Source organism: Myotis yumanensis, unplaced genomic scaffold, assembly GCF_028538775.1.
Source record: "Myotis yumanensis isolate MYYU_CA2020_CCGP unplaced genomic scaffold, mMyoYum1.0.hap1 SCAF_5, whole genome shotgun sequence".
In the NCBI taxonomy this organism is placed as follows: Eukaryota; Metazoa; Chordata; class Mammalia; order Chiroptera; family Vespertilionidae; genus Myotis; species Myotis yumanensis.
Window position 1 is genome coordinate 88541443 of NW_027223756.1, and position 18569 is coordinate 88560011.

The 18569-nt window shown below is 48.3% G+C and overlaps 1 protein-coding gene and 1 pseudogene across 5 annotated transcripts in view; one reads left to right on the forward strand and one right to left on the reverse strand.

Moving 5' to 3' along the window:
- Positions 1-18569, reverse strand: part of BRD4 (bromodomain containing 4) — an 85846-nt gene that overhangs the window by 21068 nt on the left and 46209 nt on the right. For 4 of the 5 annotated variants that reach the window (XM_070416266.1, XM_070416267.1, XM_070416269.1 and 1 more), the window contains 6 exons: positions 11913-12231; positions 8175-8312; positions 6769-6904; positions 5195-5475; positions 4194-4556; positions 3034-3162 (listed from right to left, as the gene is read on the reverse strand). In XM_070416266.1, coding sequence (XP_070272367.1) covers positions 3034-3162; positions 4194-4556; positions 5195-5475; positions 6769-6904; positions 8175-8312; positions 11913-12197 — 1332 coding nt within the window. In that variant the 5' untranslated portion in view covers positions 12198-12231. Of the gene's footprint in view, positions 1-3033; positions 3163-4193; positions 4557-5194; positions 5476-6768; positions 6905-8174; positions 8313-10342; positions 10415-11912; positions 12232-18569 lie in introns of those variants that run through there. The other variant, XM_070416270.1, reaches the window with a different exon arrangement.
- Positions 17089-18077, forward strand: LOC139009918 (glyceraldehyde-3-phosphate dehydrogenase-like; annotated as a pseudogene).

Sequence of the window (18569 nt, forward strand, 5' to 3'; positions counted from 1 at the left end):
TTGACCAGGATCACTTAACCGGGCTGCATCAGATTCATGGGGGAAGTATACTGCCCCCCACCCTCACCCCTTCTAATGAAACAGAGATGTTTAGATGCTGGGAAGACGCAGTGCCCAAAGACCTCCAAGTGAATTGACTCAAAGCCAGGCAGCTGGAGACCCTTGGAGGGGAGTGTAGTCCAGCTCCATCTCAGCCAAGTCTGGATAGTGCTGTGGGGTTTGGCCACATCCAAGGCACAGAGGGCACAAAAAGAGAAATGAAATACAGGCAGCGGGAGACCCACTAGGGATGTAGCCATGAGTGAAAGATACTCAGGCACACACTCACCCCTCAAAAGCTTCCTGTCTCTAGGATCTAATACAGAATACCAACACGTTTCAGTTCAATTTTTTTCTGTACTATAAACACAATTGCATTCTACCTTAATTTGCACTTTTTCTTGAAATAAACATATAGCCCACATGGGTACTAAACATCCTAAATCGCTTATTTCACAACAGAGAAGAGAGGGTAGTACTACCAATAGCTCTGGTCCTAAGTCACCCTCGGGCTCCTGAGGAAACCTCAAGCCCAGAGATTTGTGACAATAGTTGCCAAGCCCAGAATTTAGAGGCTGGCAGAGGAAAACAAAGAAGATCCTTTTCCATATCACACTTCCCAGGTAAATCCCAGTTCTTGGGCACAGCCTAACTAAGAGACAACAGATCTCAAGACCTCTTACAAAAGGCAAACAAGGGTTGGGGCTTTGTTCCTCTCTCCTCTCCCTTCCTGCTGGGAAATCCAATGATCTAAACCATGTTGATCCAGGAGAGCTTTGAGAAAAAGAAATAAAACAAAGCCCGCAATGCCATACAGATAGCAACTGCCTTTCAGAGAGAGGTCAGAGAGCTTGACACTTCAACTCTGCCATTCAGAGACCCTACCCTCCTCCTGGTATGTTACTTTCAATAATAAGGTGACCTATACTTTGCAGCAGGCAAAGCAGGCTGGGGGTGGAGATGGTCCTGCGCTGGGCTACCCACCTGTGTACTGACCAGTCCAGCCCAGCCTGGTACTTAGAATCAATGTTTAGAAAAAGGCTGCTGTGTGACAAGCCTATCAGTGGCCTTGCTATGGGTAAAACCCGCTCTGAGCCCTAGCTGGTTTGGCTCAGTGGATAGAGCATCAGCCTGCGGACTAAAGGGTCCCAGGTTCAATTCCAGTCAAGGGCACATGCCCGGGTTGTGGGCTCGATCCCCACACAGTGTGGGGCATGCAGGAGGCAGCCAATCGGTGATTCTCTCTCATCATTGATGTTTCTATCTCTCTCTCCCTCTCCCTTCCTCTCTAAAATCAATAAAAATATATATTAGAAAGAAAAAAAAAAGAAGAAAAAAAAAAACAAACCAGGCCCTGAAAGCATGCTTATTATACCACTCCCAGAAGAAAAAAGAAAGAAAAAAAAAGCAAAATAAACAAGAAAACACCAACCTTAAAACAGGCACAAAAGTTAGGAAGACAATCTTTGGTGCTGGCAGAAAACTTGTTTGGGTTTATCTGGTTGCATGATGGCAAATAAAGTGTGTGGGAATCAATCTGGGGAAAAGCTGCCCCAGTCCTCCGAGGAGGGTTAGGTGTTTGTCAAGGTGCAATACTGCAAGCTCCACTGCCATCTGGTGGCCACATGTGAGAATTGCAGGAAAATGATAAAGCCTGAACTACCTCAAGGATGGGAAATGGTAAAAAGGGTGAACCAGCAGAAATGTGAAGAAAGCCAACAGCACCCGATAAAGAGAGCCCCCTTGTCTCCCCAAAACTAAGACAAAATAAAACCAGACAGGTCCATACTAATAACAAGGTTTTTTCCTACCCCAAGTGTTCTGGACACATTCTTTGAACCCAAGGCAGCCCCTGACTAGGACAGGGGCCACGTGAAAGAACTGAGGAGACTGTGCCTTGGCTTCAGTAAAACAACATGTGGAGCTAACATATCTGGGAGGCAGGTGGGCAGTAGGGCTCAGGTGACCTTTAACTGGAATAGACCCACAAGATGCAAAAGTAGTTCCAAGTCCTAACTTCTGCCCTGAAAGCATTTCATAAGTGCTTGGAAAAGCCAAGTGTGAGGAAGTCCCATCCAGCCACCAGATGAGGGTTGGACGTGGGATGTGAGATGGACCTGAGCTCCAGCCAGAGCACTTGCACCTTGTGTTGGCATGTGGCCTAGCCCATGACCTGCTGTATCTGTCCCTAAGAGCAAAAGCAACTTGGAGCCTTACATGTGTAATTTTAAAGATTAAAAAATAAATAAATAAATAAACAAACAAATAAATAAATAAATAAGACAGATAACAGTACTAAATATTGACTTTATTCTTCACAATTTAACCTCTGATCTAACCAAAGATTGTTGATCTTTGTGTATATGTTTCCCTTAAAAAAAACACCACACACAAAGAACGTGATGCACACATTTATGCTATAATCTGCTTCTCCATTCCCCGCACAGCTACAGTGTGCACAGCCCAGGATCCACTTGAGGGACCATGAATCCCATTAGGGCATGGTGAACACATGGAACATCTGAAAGCAGAGGCTCTGCAGTTGGAAGGCAAGCCATGGCTTCAGGACTATAGTAAAGAAATGCCCAAGGTCACGTAGTCACTTTAGCTCACAACTGTAACAAAGTGTCTACCTGGCAAGAGTGTCATCGCTGTCACCCCCGCCCCCTCCCGCTGACCTGAGACAGGTCTGTTTTGGAGAAGAGATTGGGCCATGAACAGCACACACACTCTTACAACCAAGGACAACCAAATGCAAGGGAGATGGGGGCTTTCAGTGGAATACCCCAAATAAAACCCAAAATGCCCAAGGCCCAAACCCCAACCAACACCCCTGCTTTAATTATAATGAAACGATCTTAACATGAAATGTAGGTGTTATCCAGAGTCCACTATTCCAAAGCAATGTGGCATATGCCAAAAGTGAGTGACAGAGATAAAGTCTGCCAAGGCCCACAGAGGCCTGGCCTGCCCAGGAGCTTCCCAGAGCCTCACCTGGAGCTTTCGGGCCATGGCTACAACTTCGTGGTCAGGAGGGTTGTACTTGTAGCAATTGGAGAACATCAACCGGACATCTGCACCAAATTCCTGAGCATCACGGTACTCACGGGCCTCCAGTTTAGACTGGAAAGACAAGACAGATTGTGTCTGCCCCTGGTGGTGGAAGGTGGCAACAGGGAGGGCTGCTAGCAGGAGCAAGTGGGGATTTAACCCAGATCATGGAAAGAGGTCATCACCCTAGTTCTCAGTGCCAGGTGGAAAAGGAGACACTCAACAGCAATTCTCAGGGCTGGAAATCCACCCATGTGTTCACTTTGCCTGGCTAAGGGAGAAGTGGACATAGAATCCACAGAGGCAGAGCTTAAGCCAGAATTGAAAAGGTAGGGCTGGGCCCTGTTATGACCAGGTGTATAAAACTTGTTTTGGTGACACAAGACAAAACATTGGTCAAAAGGAACATAGTTGTCCCCGCTGTGCCCACCCATGTTTGGGAAGGCTTACTCCACTCTCAGAAAAAGAAAAATGCAAAAAAAGCTTACAATAAAACCAGAAGGCTTCAGAATATGACAGTGATGAAATGCCAGTGCTTGTCATATGCCTCCTACCGAGAGAAGACAGCAAGGCCCTCCCCATGACACAGCCTGACGAAGTCACCAGCCCCCACACTCTCTGGAGTATCTACTGTATGCAAGGTACCAGTGGGCACTGGGCCCCAGGGCCCAAGAGGGCTCTTTTCCTAAGACTAGGAAGCAGCACTGCTGTCTGACCAAAACTGCCTCATTGTCTAGGACAATGATGGCGAACCTATGACACGCGTGTCAGAGGTGACAGGCGAACTCATTTTTTTGGTTGATTTTTCTTTGTTAAATGGCATTTAAATATATAAAATAAATAACTAAAATATAAGTCTTTGTTTTACTATGGTTGCAAATATCAAAAAGTTTCTATATGTGACACGGCACCAGAGTTAAGTTAGGGTTTTTCAAAATGCTGACACTCCGAGCTCAAAAGGTTTGCCATCACTGGTCTAGGAGCATGTCCCTACAGTTCCCAGAAGGGGGAGCTTCACTCCTGTGGGCTGGTGAGGCGGCTAGAGAGCTGCTGGGGCACAGTTCTGGGGTCTTCCCTGGCCTCATGGACACCTGCTGGCCCACCTTGATTGTGCTCATATCCATGGGATGCTTGATGATGTCACAGTAGTCATGAAGGCCCAGCGCCTCCACGTCCACGGGCTTGTAGAAAGGCCAAGCATAGGCAGCATGCTTCTTGGCGAACATCTCCTTGAGGATGCCGCTACAGCACTTGAGCTGCTCTGAGATCTTGCTGCTCTTGTCCAGTGCTGGGTGCTGCTGTGAATCGGGCACATCCTTCTTTGGGGGCTTCACAGGCCGGCTGCTCTCCCGCCGGGGGCCCAGCTTGGTGGTCTTGGGCTCTGGGGGCAGCAAAGGTGGCTCATGAATGGAATCGATGGTAGTGGGGGTGGTGGTGTCTGCTTTCCTCTTAACACCCTTCTTTGTCTGCAGAAAGCACAGAAGAGATAAGCACAGTCAAGGGTGTGGTTGGCATTTCGAGCCCTCAAAGTTACTCCTGAGAGCAGGTCCTTCCTATGGTCCCAACCCTCCCAAGGAATAGGAGAGCGTGTCCTACCACTCTGCTCTGCAGCTGGAACAGGCCTTGCTAGGGACAGAATGCATGCCATTGAGCACTATATTTGCTCATCAAAGGCCAACAAAACAATCCTGACGCAGCTTCCTACTCATTATTGGGGGATTCCCAGATCCGAGCCTGCCACTAGGCCACCTTGGAAGGCACGTTTCAGAAACTATTTAGCTAGCCTCTGTCAACATGCATGGTCTAAATCAGAAATGGGAGGGGGGTCAACAACCTCAGGAGACAGTGCCTCCACTATGGGATCTTTGGGTCAGTAGCTTCTGGACTATGCTGAGTTAATCCTCTCCCCAAACCCCCAACACTCACAAGTGCCCTTGGGAGCCAGGACACGCTCTTCATGAAGCACTGGCAAGGATGGGTAGCTATCTCCTGCAAGGCTCACTGCTACAAATCAAGGAGTAGGAGTGGGAGGGCGCTAGCTGAGGTGGTAGGAGCCCACCAGTGGTTGGGCTGAGCCACACACAAGCACCTAAGGGACACTCACCTTCACAGGCTGTGGGGTGGCCGCAATGATGGGTGGATGGCTCTGCACAGGTTGGGGAGTTGGTGGGGGTGGGGGTTGAGGGGGCACAGGTGGGGGAGTCTGCAGTGGCTGGGGAGGCACCACTGTGACAGGGGTCTGGACAATGAGGTCTGGGGTGATGGTGGAGAAGGAGTGAGGTGTGGCCTGCACAGGTGGAGGGTTTTGCTGAGAGGTCTGTGTCTGCGGAGGAGTCGATGCTTGCGTTGTGTTTGGTACCGTAGAGACGCCAGGTTTTGCCGGCCCTACCAACCATAAAAGGGACAGGTGGTTAGATGCTGTACCCGACACATGCAAGCGGACCTCCTGGGGACATTGCCACAGATCTTCATAGACGTGGCACACAGTGTCACCACAGCTATTTGCCTAAGAGAAAACATCTCAAACACCCCAGACCTCAGCTAAGTCTGTCCACCTGCTGGGGCGGGGTGGGGAGAAAGGGTTTCAGTAGTGGTGGGTGCATTGCATTCACACTTCCTGGGGGTCTTGGGCTGCAAGTATCCTCTTGGGCACAAAGACCCTTCATAAGCAGGGAGGGCTGGACTGAAGGAGGAAACACACACTGAGAGTCAGCACCAGGACTGCGGATGAAGAGCAGAAAAATGTCTCTTGGCAATTTTGGGCAGTGCTGTCCTCATTCCCAGAAGCACTGCCTCTGAGCAAGTGTTCCTGGTAGGGGGCGGGCATCAGAAGCCATGACCAAGGCTTCTGCAAACTGGCAAGCTCCCACTTCCCTGAGCCACAGGGAGACTGGCCAGCTGCTGCCTCCCTGCAGCCGTGCGGGTGAGCCCAGACATACAAAGCCCTATGTCCGCCCCCACATGCAGGCAGGTTCTGTGGTTAAGCGGTGACGTGAGACCAGCTCTCCTTGGCTACCCCTCAGCATTCCAGGGCAACTAACTCCCATTGCTCCCATGAAGTCACCACTTCTCCTGAGTGCGGTGGGAAGCCAGGTGAAAGCTGGCTCCTGCGAGAAGCAAATAGCTCACAGCACGGCCACCTTGCAAGCATCACCATTATGCAGCAAGGAACCATGAACGGCAAGATGCAGAAGGCGAAAATAGGCACTGAGATAGGCAAGGCAGACTAAAAGTTTGGGCGCCAAAAAACAGGCAGGGCTCCAACACAAGCACATTAAGATAATTCAAATAACAAACCCCCAAGACTCTAAGATTGGGTTTTAGTTAAAAATGCCTTTGGTCAGATTAATTTCTTTTCTCTAAAATGAAAAAGCAGAGACTATCTATGGTGCTGGCAGGGTAAAGAATTCACATAATTTAAAAATATTTTAGAGAAGTTACACGTTCTTCTTAAACTGAAGTCCATCAAAAAAGGCAGGGCTCAATTATTTCTACTTTGGGGGAGGGTTACACAGTCGTGGAACCTGCTGGGGCAAGTCCACCACTAAACCTGGTCCAACTGTATCCAACCAGCAGCCATCTTCCTACCACTGCTAGTCTTCTACTGGAGTGGAGAGGGGCAAACAATGGGGGAGAAATGAAGCCATTTCCTCGTTATCTCAGTGTAGGGGCCCCTACCTGCTTCTTTCCTCCCACGTCCTCTTCCTTTTGCTGGAACTATCATGATCTCTGTTTCTTCTGTGGGCAGTTCGTTGATTTTTTGCAAGAAGAGCTTCTCCAGAGCTTCTGCCATTAAGACTATGTCATCTCCAGGCTGGAAGGGACATGCAGGGTGAGGGTCAGAATCCCCCTCCCCCGCCCCAACTGCTAAGCAGAGCAAGAATTCTCCACATTGTGCCACCCTCTCTGTCCAAAATGTGAAGCATCATATTCAGGTTCCCCAAGATGAACCCCAAAGGCCCACAACACAGCTAATACCACTAGGCATCACAGTCTCATATACCTGTACGTCTGCTGAGCCAGCACCTCCCTCTTTAGCCTTTTAAGCACTGGCCCATCTGAGAAACCATCCTTATGCCTTAAACATCTAACAATCTATCAATCAGACACAGGGGCCCTTCTTTTAATACAATTCAACTTCACTAGATATACTTGATTTACACATGATTTCCTGCTACAGATACGTTAGCAGGGCTCCAACCATGTTCCCCAGTGTATTCCAAGGCAGCTCACTGGGCTCCGGGCAATGACCATCTCATATTGCCTTACGGATCCCCAATCTCCCCTAGTCTGTAATATGCTGTTCCCACTCAGCTCTAAACTGAGAACCTCATCTGTGCACATTTTGCTTAAATCTAATAGTGAGAGCTGAGACTTTTAAAAAATGTGGTAAACTTCAAGAAACTCACCTACCCATCTCTTCTGGGCAATTTTACCCACTACACCAGCAGAGGTCAAAAGGTGATTTCTGTATAGTGTCTCCCTCCAGGGTCGTTCTATTTGAAAGGGTTGGTTTTAATCACATGTGTGGTCTGAACTGTAAATAATAAATGATCTGACTTCATGGCATAGCCAAGTCTAAAGGTTTGGCTACTGGGTTAAGAAGTGATCTTCAGGTCTACACATAAGACTGGGGGATACTTGCTTCTATTGCTACAAGTTGACAATAGTCATGTTCACAGTTCTAAATGAGGCAGGCCCCATTGCCCCCTCTCTCACATCAAGGTTTCTGTTTGAGCATACATTTTGTAGACTTCTTGACAATTTACATAATCCAAATGGACTTTTTAACAAGTCCTCACTGTTCTTCTCACACCTTCTCTACTACACATACTCAAGAACCTAAATCCCAAGGGCATAAGCAGCACATGCTTCAAGCTAACAAGGACGGCTCAGAAAACACAGAGCACCCCTCTCCCCGCAAAAGAAACACAGTCACAGGCAAGACCATGGGTTCCATTAGCCCTGCTTCTAAGTGTCCTCTATCAGACTCCAATCTACTCCAACACCCCTGCCTATGGGCTTCAGACATATCCACCTCTTCCTCCCCGCAGGGCAGCTGGATACTGGCCCCAACATCTCACCTTGTTGTAGATGTAACAATTTGTAAACATAGTGTTGAAGTCCTGGATACATTCCTGAGCATTCCAGTAATAGTTGTTTTCCAAGCGCTTCTTTATTGTTCCCATATCCATAGGTGTTTTAATGATCTTATAGTAATCCTGGAGAGCAGAGAGAGCAAAAGGCCAGTGTCACCTCCGCAGTCACACAGCACTCATAGCTGGGCCTGCAGATCTCACAGGTCACTCCATAGATGCACAGCCCGAAGCTCTTCCATGGTGTCAGTGAACAATTTCAAGGAGACCCCAAGATAAAGTAAACCAGCGAAGGATTCCCAAATGCTAGGTGGTAATTTGGAGGAAAAACGTTCAAGGTTGCCACTGCCCTGTCTGGGAACAGGATGTCTTTACCGAGATCTATTTTTTTTTTTTGTATGTTAAAGTGACCTTCCATTTTAAATAAATAATGGGGAGAACATACAGCCTTTTAAAAAGCAGTTCTTATCTAGTAAAACCACTTGTGGCAGGTTCTACTTTCTCTCCACAATGTGAAATTTTATGCGTCCATAAAATGCAAACTCCAATGGAACCAGCAGTGGAGCTCACCCCTAACAATTGGATCCCTTACTTGTCACACTAAACAATCATGGAGCAGACCTCCACCTTCAGTCAAATTCACTGGCCTTTCACTTCTTTTACTTGTACACAGTCTACCACTAAGGACCCATTAGTATCTGGTACAAGTAAGCACTAAACAGGTTACCTGACAAATGAGGAATCTGCAACAGCCTTCACAGACCCTCCTCAAACCCTTGGATCTTATTCTACAAGTGCCAAACAGAAGGAGCCAGATGGCAGGCACAGATGTCCACAAGCCCTTTGGATCAAACACTACTATCGACACAGCTTTCTTCTAAGTCTAGAATACTAAAACCAAATGTTTATTTTTAAAAACCACCATAGGGGGATTTGGGGACAGAACAGGCAGCACCTAGGTTTCCAGGCGGAAGGACCAGAGAGCCAGGCAGGGGACCTGCATGCAGCCACCTAGCCCCACCAAGAACCCCATAATTAGGCTTGAATGGGGTATCAAAACCAAGTCCAAGTGGAAGCCTATGGCAGGGGAAGGCCTATCTGTTAGCATGTGCCAACGTCCTACCTGGGAACAGTGGTGGGCAGTACTGAAAAGGCAAGCTGGGGGTGTGAGGTTTTGAGTTGCTTTGACACCCAGAAGAAAAGGAACAAAAATCACCAGCTCACACAGATCCCAGCTCTAGGCATCTTGGCCAAGAGGCCTCAAAGGGGAGACTGAACCAGACTTTCTACATTATACTGTGCTCTGATCACCTCTCCCAAGAGAATCAAGTCCAGATATATCTGTCCCAATGGAAATCCAGATTTTATTTATGGTCAGGTCTCTTAGAGGGTGTCAGGTGCTTGAAGTGACCAGTGTGTCAAGTGACTCAAGGGTAAACAGGACAGTGGTTGAGGATAGAGGACAAGGGAGGAGGTGGGATGAAGACAAAAGGGGGGTGGTAGGGAGAAGGGACTGACAAGGAGGCAGTGGGTTTAGTGGCATGACAATCCAACCATACATGTGTACTGAATTTGAAAGAGGCAGGCATTCTAGTGAAACGTCCAACAAGAACCAGAGACCAAAATGGAGGTGAAGATCTGGAAGGCATCAGAAAACAGGAAAAAAAGGAAAGGAAATCTTTTTTGGGTGAGCCTATTAACATCTCCTAAAGTGGGAGGTGGAGGGGTGGGGGGTTGAGTCCCCTAAAAAACTGGGCTTTAGCATGACATTGCTCCCAGCCTACCAGCACCCACCACCACCACCACCACCCTCCCCCCCGGGTCTACTTCTCACTATTCCTACCTCTCAAAGATACTAGATCAGTGCCACTGTCCATCCGCCTCTCCTTCCTATATCAGAACTGCTGAGGGTGATGTCAAAAGTCACAGAGAGAAGTAGAATCCTTGATCTAATAGACAACCCGCCCCTGTGGCTGTCCCATTGGCCGGGATGCTGCTGCCTAAAAATCCAGGGTCCCCCAGTGCCCTTTCTCCTGTCTGCCTCACCCTCTCGGACCTCTGCATCACCCTATACAAACCAACCCCTTCTTTGTTCTGACCCTGCCGCGTTTCCCTTCAAAGCCAAATTTCTTTGAATGATGGCTTCGTGTCCTCACCTTCTCATTCACACCGTCGAGAATCTGGTTTCTACTTCTGCGTCACATCTTCCTAAGGTCACCAATGCCTTCCTAAAGGCCAACAGGAGGGTCAGGTCGGAATCCTCATTTCTGGCCCCCCTGCAGCCTCCAATGTGGAGACATGGGGGACTGCTCTGTTGGTAGGTCTCCTGGCTCCCCTCTGCAAGCTCCCACCTCCTCCCTGGTTTCCATCCCAGGGCTTCTTCTCATCCATTTTTTGTATTTGTTCTAGGAAGATCACCCTCATCTGTGGACCCTGCACAACCAGCTCAACCAGAGACCAGAGTAGCAAGCTCTCCCAAGAGCTTCCCTCTAGTGACAGGTCAGCTGCCTCTACCCCTTGTTATAGTCAATGACAAGTGTGGCCTCTGAAGTCCAAATTTGGTGAGGACCCTCTTTTGCCTCCACCCTCTTTCCTGAGCCAGTTCATGACTCAGGCCTGCAGTGCCCTCTCCTGACTCTCTCTTCTCAAGTGCACATGACATGTATTCAGCGAACAGGTAGCACTGGACAGTTGTCACAGATATAGTGGCCTTTAAGCCAGGATAATCATGCCAGTGTGTTCATCCTACTTGAAACTGGATGCCTGGCTAAGGCGGAGGGTCCTACAGCTATATAGCTAGCTCTAGCACTCATAAACCGCTGCCTGGGTTATCTAATTCCAATTCCTGGTCCAGGGGTTGGAGGTGTAGGGATGGGACTTGGCAAACAGCAGAGGGCAACTTAAAGACATTCAGTCCTTGATGCTTTGAAGAAAAAAACAATTAAAAGCATTTGAAGAAAATATTAAAGCATTTATTCCATTTGTTCCTTGAGGTTCAGTTAGGGTTACAAGTCAAGTTTCCAGAATCATTTGCTAGGAATGTGGACAAACAGAAACCTCTCTAAAGAGAGAAGAGGCAGAGAGTACAAAAAAACAAAACAAAAAAAACACCAAGAGCTAGTGCAGTATAGCCACGAAGGGGCGGGTAGGCATGAGGGCATGCAGAAAGGCAGCTGGGCCAAAGATGCACCCATATCCGGCCTTTAGCCAGGCCACTTCCATGAACTTGCTCCCTGGGAAATAATCAACTACCTTTCCTGCCCTATGCTCTGAGTGATAGTGATGGCGCCAGTACCAGAAGAGGATTGCTCCTGCAGCAAGCCAGCCTTCTCTTGCATGGTTTGACCAACCGCATCTACTTCTGGGAAGGTTAGGAGCACCTGAGAAGAGAGGGGACAGAAGTGCTCCCACTTCAGCTACCCATGGAATCAAAGGAAAACTGCAAGTATTCCTTTACCTTTGTTTCAATTGCTCTCTACACAATACATCCTGGGATCCTAATCTGCTTAAGCCAATAAGCACGTTCTCTATTCTTCCTCATCGCCACTCATCAGGATTGCTGAAACCACTCACTCTAGGGCCGGAGGGTGCTGGAGTTCACAGCTGGGTCTCATGCTTTCACAACTCAAGCATATCTCTACCCTGCCCTAAAGTCTATCCTCCCCAGGAGCAGTGTAAAAAGAGCCCTGGAAGATGCTACTCTGGGTTCCTGCCCAAGCTACTCACAGGGAGGTTTAGCTTGACGGCGTCCACAGGCTGCTGGAAAGGCCACGCAAACTGGTGTTTCCATAGTGTCTTGAGCACCACTTTGAGCAGATATTGCAGTTGGTTGGTCTGCCTCTTGGGCTTGTTGGGGTTGGAGGTCTCCGGGGGCGGGGGGTTGGTGCTGGCTGCGTTGGCTTGCTGGGGTTGGGCTTGGGCCTGCGTTGTAGACATTTGGGTAGTTTCTAGTCCATCCCCCATTACGGGCAGATTTCTTAATCTCGTCCCAGGGCCGCTCTCCGAAGACATGCTACTGATCCCATCACATTCTTCACCAGGCACTCTAAAAGGGAAAAGAAAAGCCACCATCAGTGGAGAGGCGCTACCATGATGACATGTGTCTCCACACCACCACCACGACCAAGGACTAAGCTCCTCTCCCAGACTGGTTGGATGAGATAGGTCAAGGAGCCACTCCATGCACTGACTAAAAGGGCTCCAGGGCCTGCTCTTCTCAAAGACTTGTCACCCAAAAGGAAAGAGAATAGGTAACAACGGAGAGAAACAGGGCATGGAGGTAAGCCAAACAGGAGGTGGCAGGGGCTGGGCTCTATGGAGCTCATGCAGGAGGGACAATGAGCAACAAATCAGGTTTTTAGGAAAAACAAACAAAAACAAAAAACAGACAAACCAGGTTTTATAACATCTGAGAGCTTTTAGGGGACACTGCCCATGTATGAGAAAGGATGATTTGCAAGCCCCAAAACATTTACATTAAAATTCTTGTTTGTATTTATGGCTCATGAGTCATGGGACCAAGTCAGTAATTCCATTTGATGAGCAGAGGCCAGGCAGGGAGGAGTAGAAAGGCTGGTCTGCCCTTCTTGGATGGCCACTGTCCACTACTGAGTATTCCAGGCAAAGCCTCATGCTTAACTACTAAGAACATCTTCTGGCAACTTAAATAATATGTGGTTGCTAATTAAAGAAATCCCACAAGGAACTGCTGATAACACAATAATGAATCCATACCTGACCTACCATTTTATTAACTTGCTTTTAAAAGCTTATTTATCCCTACCCCCACCCAGCGCCTGTCTGAGCCCCTTGTCCTGTGGATTCCTTTAACTTGAACGACCCCTACTTCAGGCCACACCAAATTCTGCCAAAACCATCCTTACAAGGGTGATTTGTGTACCTGTTCAAGTTATTCTAAAGGGACAACTGCAGGTCAGGGGTACATGTTTTTTGTTTTAAAAACTGATTTCACAGAGGAAGGGAAAGGGAGATAGAAATATCAATGATGAGAGAGAACCACTGATAGGCTGCCTCCTGCATACTCCCCACTGGGGATCGAGCCTGCAACCCGGGCATGTGCCCTTAATGGGAATCAAACCCGGGACCCTTCAGTCCACAGGCCAATGCTCTATGCCAGTGATGGCGAACCTATGAACTCATTTTTTTGGTTGACTTTTCTTTGTTAAATGGCATTTAAATATATAAAATAAATATCAAAAATATAAGTCTTTGTTTTACTATGGTTGCAAATATCAAAAAATTTCTATATGTGACACGGCACCAGAGTTAAGTTAGGGTTTTTCAAAATGTTGACACGCCGAGGTTCACCATCGCTGCTCTATGCACTGAGCCAAACGGCTAGGGCAGGGATACACTCTTCCAAAAAAAAAAAAAAAAAAAAAAAAAGTTTTTTTATTGACTTCCGAAAGGAAGGGAGAGGGGGAGAGGAGGGGTAAGAGAGAGAGAAAGGAGAGAGAAAGAGAGAGACAGACAGACAGACATCAACGATGAGAAAGAATCATTGATCGGCTGCCTTCTGCACGCCCCCTACTGGGGATCAAGCCCTCAACCCAGGCATGTGCCCTTGTCCGGAATAGAATCCAGGACTCTAATCCACAGGCCAACATTCTATCCACTGAGCCAAACCAGCTAGGGCTAGCATTACACGTTTTTATTGCCAAACCACTCTCCAGACACACAAACCCACCCTTATTCACAGTGCTGAGAGTTCCCAGATTCTATTAATGAGAAGAAACATTGCTCAAACATGTGCTGACCATTTGCATTCTTTTTGTACACTGTTTTTCTGACACTTTCCTACTAGCAAGACAAAGGAATGATCAGCTTTAAACCCAGTGAGCAGAGCAAGACAGTCTTTGTTGGCTAGCAGCTGCCTGCATCACAGGAGCATCTCCATTAATAAACCCAAGAGTCAGTAGGGATAAAAGAACTCTGGCTGAGGAAGTCAGGCAAAGGCTTATGAAAGAGGACCTATTTTAGGACCACAGGACTCTGGTAGTCAGGAGACAAAACAAGATAGGGAAAACTGGCTGGCTCTGTCACAGCTTTCTTTCTGGAACACACTTAGCACATGCCAGGCACTCTGTTGATGAATTACTTTATGATCCAGTCCACGTGTAACTTTAACCAAAGTTCTCACAAAGGTTTTTGCAAATGCAGTTCTGGTAAATGATCAAATTTTAAAAGCACCAGGGGAGAGCTTGCTATGTAAAAGCAACTCGGTGGGGCTATGGAAAGCTGGACTTCCTGAGGCAGACAGGCAGGCGGATCCTAGCCACATGCCCCCAACACTGGGGTCCTGGTTTCAGGATGAGTCTGAGGACTAGCAAAAGTGACATGGCCAGAGACAGCTTTTCTTCCGTAGTGCTCTCATCAACCATGCTGCTTGCTCTAAGAAGTCTAGCGGTGGTCTTGCACCCTATGCTGAACTTAAGTATTTAATGAGATCTAACCAAGTCTAAGAAATCAGGCAAAAATTTACAGTATGTGCCCTCCCAGAGTACTCCTAAGCCTCAAGAAGGGAGGGATGGCTCCTAAGGTAATCTCTAAGGGTGGGCTCTATTGGAGAACAGAGCCCAGAGCTCAGGAAGAACACTTAGAGGACAAGGGATTAGGGAGGCCTTTGTGGGTGCTAAGCTGTTTTTTGGTACCTCTTTGCACACATGGTGCTCGAGATAGGGAAGGGGCACCCAGTGCTGGCATGAGAATGTGATGGAGACTGGAGGTGAAGATCAGCTGGGCAGCAGCTTGTGGGGAGCATCCCCAAACTAAGAAAGCAGCGTGCCAGAAGTACAGGATCATGAAGGGAATTCCCCTTAAATTATTTCATCTGACAGTGGGCCACAGGAACACTATTTGGACTACAATAGTTTCCAAAGGAAGATGTAAATGGGTAGCCCTGATTCAGGCTCTGGGAATACAAGGTAAGTACCCACTGGGGTGCTTGTGGTACAAGTGTGGCTAGAACTAATGGCCATGTGACGTCCAGGAAAAATAGTGCCTATAGCATAAATCAATGCAGGGCAATGGGGACAGAGGTGACACTGATGGGAAGGAGACACATGAAGGCACCTGACTGGGAGCTTGGCAAGGAGAGATGCGCCCCAGAGCCAAGACTTGAATAAAATGCACCCCAATGAAAGCAGCAAGGAGGCCAGTGGGGTTAAAAATACCCACAGGTAGATCCAGGGAGAAGCACCCAAAGGCTGGGAGTAAGGGATGGAACTGTCAGAAAAAGCTTGCTCAGAGAATAGACAACAAATACTGGTGACCCAAGCAAGAGGCAGCAGGGTGTGGTGAGTAACCTCAGAAAGGGACAGAGCGAGAGGCAGCACCCTGGAAGCTACATTCGGAAGGGCATGGAACCTTGCAGACAAAAGGCGTGCCTTCATCCTGAGGGGATGAAGGAAAAGAGGATTTCTCCCAAGTTCTCAGGTTTAGTTGATCAAGAGTAGGACCTCAACCTCAAAGAAACAGGGTCTACAGCCATCTGCAGAGCAACATGCCAGGGTTTGGGTGAGGCTGGGGGAGGGTTTACAGACTATTATCTGGACAGAACTTAACAATGTTGCTTTGTTCTCATGGTATTTAATTTTACTGCTATCCATGTGTGGCTTCTGATTTGGTTTTCTTTCAGAAAAAGGTGCTATAAATAAAACAGTAAACTAATTACATACACACACACAGAGTTAAGGATACTAGTATCAACACAAAATGGGTGAGGCAGGAGTGATGAGGGCAACCTAGCCTCCAGGAGAGCTGTGGGGGAAATGGAGGGCTGGCCATGTGCGCAGAAGGCCTCTGGCTTGTGGTCTCAGTTCGTGACTCTCTCCAGAGAAGAGCCAGCCAAGACCGACTGCATGACTGCAAGCTGCAAGTGGAGAAGCCAATGGGCCAGGAGAGTTTGCAAGAAACTTTTGGAAGAGAGAGGGATGACAGAAAAGCAATCACAGAACATCAGACTTCCACAATTAGGTAAGTGGATGGGGTAATCATTTACTGGATAACATCAGGGCCAGTGAGACAGGAGGAGGAGAGGGGGTGAATGACTAGGCAACTTGCCAGTTGGCCAGAAGCCTTTGGTCCACTGCTTGCAAATGAGGCAGAGAGAGGTACAGGGCATGCCTACAGGGAGTCTTATATTGACAGAGGGGCAGCACCATGGAGAGGGAAGTATGTCAGTGGGGTTAAAAATGTCTACAGTTGGCCACATAACAGACCAATGTGCCTAAAGGGACAAAAGGGGACAAGTGGCCCCATCATGAAGGGAGGCCTGGGTGTGCTAGAGAAGTGAACATGGGAGGGAGAGGGCATTAAATAAACATAAAGAATGATGTGCACTTTGGTTTCCACTATTAGATTACCCCTAGAAAGAAGCTTAGGAATTACAAACACGTACCAGGTAAATCCCTGCAGGCAAGGGGCAGTGGGGAGCCCCACCCTAGAGGAGTCATTCTGGCCTCAAGGCAGTGGAGCCCTGTCAGCCACAAGGACACCAGATCCCTACCAAGTAAGTCCCATCAGGAGGAAGCAGCCCCATACATTTTCCACTGAGTAACCATATTCTAGAAATCTCTAAGCAACGCCCTAGGGCAGTGGTCGGCAAACTGCAGCTCTCGAGCCACATGTGGCTCTTTGGCCCCTTGAGTGTGGCTCTTCCTAAGCCTTAGGAGTACCCTAATTAAGTTAATAACAATGTACCTACCTATATAGTTTAAGTTTAAAAAATTTGGCTCTCAAAAAGAAATTTCGATCGTTGTACTGTTGATATTTGGCTCTGTTGACTGAGTTTGCCGACCACTGGTCTAGGCTCTCTGCTTCTCCTGTTCGTCAGAGAGCCTCTCCTCCTGCGAAGTGCCAGCAGCCACAACCCTGAGACACAATGGTGAAGGTCGGAGTGAACAGATTTGGCCGTATTGGGCGCCTGGTCATCAGGGCTGCTTTTAACTCTGGCAAAGTGGATATTGTCGCCATCAATGACCCCTTCATTGATCTCAACTACACGGTCTACATGTTCCAGTATGATTCTACCAATGGCAAGTTCAAAGGCACAGTCAAGGCTGAGAATAGGAAGCTTGTAATCAATGGAAAGTCCATCTCCATCTTTCAGGAGCGAGATCCCACCAACATCAAATGGGGTGATGCTGGTGCTGAGTATGTTGTGGAGTCCTTCAGTGTCTTCACTACCATGGAGAAGGCTGGGGCTCACTTGAAGGGCGGAGCCAAGAGAGTCAACATCTCTGCCCCTTCTGCGGATGCCCCCATGTTCATGATGGGTGTGAACCATGATAAGTATGACAACTCCCTCAAGATTGTCAACAATGGCTCCTGCACCACCAACTGCTTGGCCCTCCCTGGCCAAAGTCATCCATGACAACTTTGGCATCGTGGAGGGACTCATGACCACAGTCCATACCATCACTGCCACCCAGAAGACCGTGGATGGCCTCTTTGGGAAGCTGTGGTGTCATGGCCGAGGGATGCCCAGAACATCATCCCTGCTTCTACTGGCGCCGCCAAGGCTGTGGGCAAGGAGAGCTGAATGGGAAGCTCACTGGCATGGCCTTCTGTGTCCCCACCCCCAATGTGTCGGTTGTGGATCTGACCTGCCGCCTGGAGAAAGTTGCCAAATACAATGACATCAAGAAGGTAGTGAAGCAGGCATCAGAGGGCCCCCTCAAGGGCATCCTGGGCTATAATGAGGACCAGGTGGTCTCCTGCGACTTTAACAGTGACACCCACTCCTTCACCTTTGATGCTGGGGCTGGCATTGCCCTCAATGACCACTTTGTCAAGCTCGTTTCCTAGTATGACAATGAATTTGGCTACAGGGTGGTGGACCTTATGGTCCACATGGCCTCCAAGGAGTAAGAGCCCCCCTGGACCACCAGCCCCAGCAAGAGGAAGAGAAGCCCTCAGCTGCTGGGGAGTCCTTGCCCCAGATCAATTCCCCGACACATTGAGAATTTCCTGACCACCCTTTCCATCCCAGACCCCCTGAAGAAGGGGAGGGGTGTAGGGAGCTCTACTTTGTCGTGCACCATCAATAAAGTCCACTGTACTCAGAAAAAAAAAAGAATCAGTCTATTGTAGGCCAGGGAACAGAGGCACCAGGTAGCCTCTATGTGAGGGCTAGGATGACTTTACTAAGGCACAGACCCAACAAGGCTGCAGCCTTGGGTAAATTCTTCCCACAGTTGTCGCCCTCACTCCATACTGCCCCAGCCAGCCCCTACCATCAATGTGCCAGCCCAACAACACAAGGGGCCGCAATAGACTCCTTCCTTCACCTTCAGACCTTTCATTTGCTATACCTGGTACTACCTTGAACTCTTTGTGGCTCTGAAGCTCAGACTCTCCCCA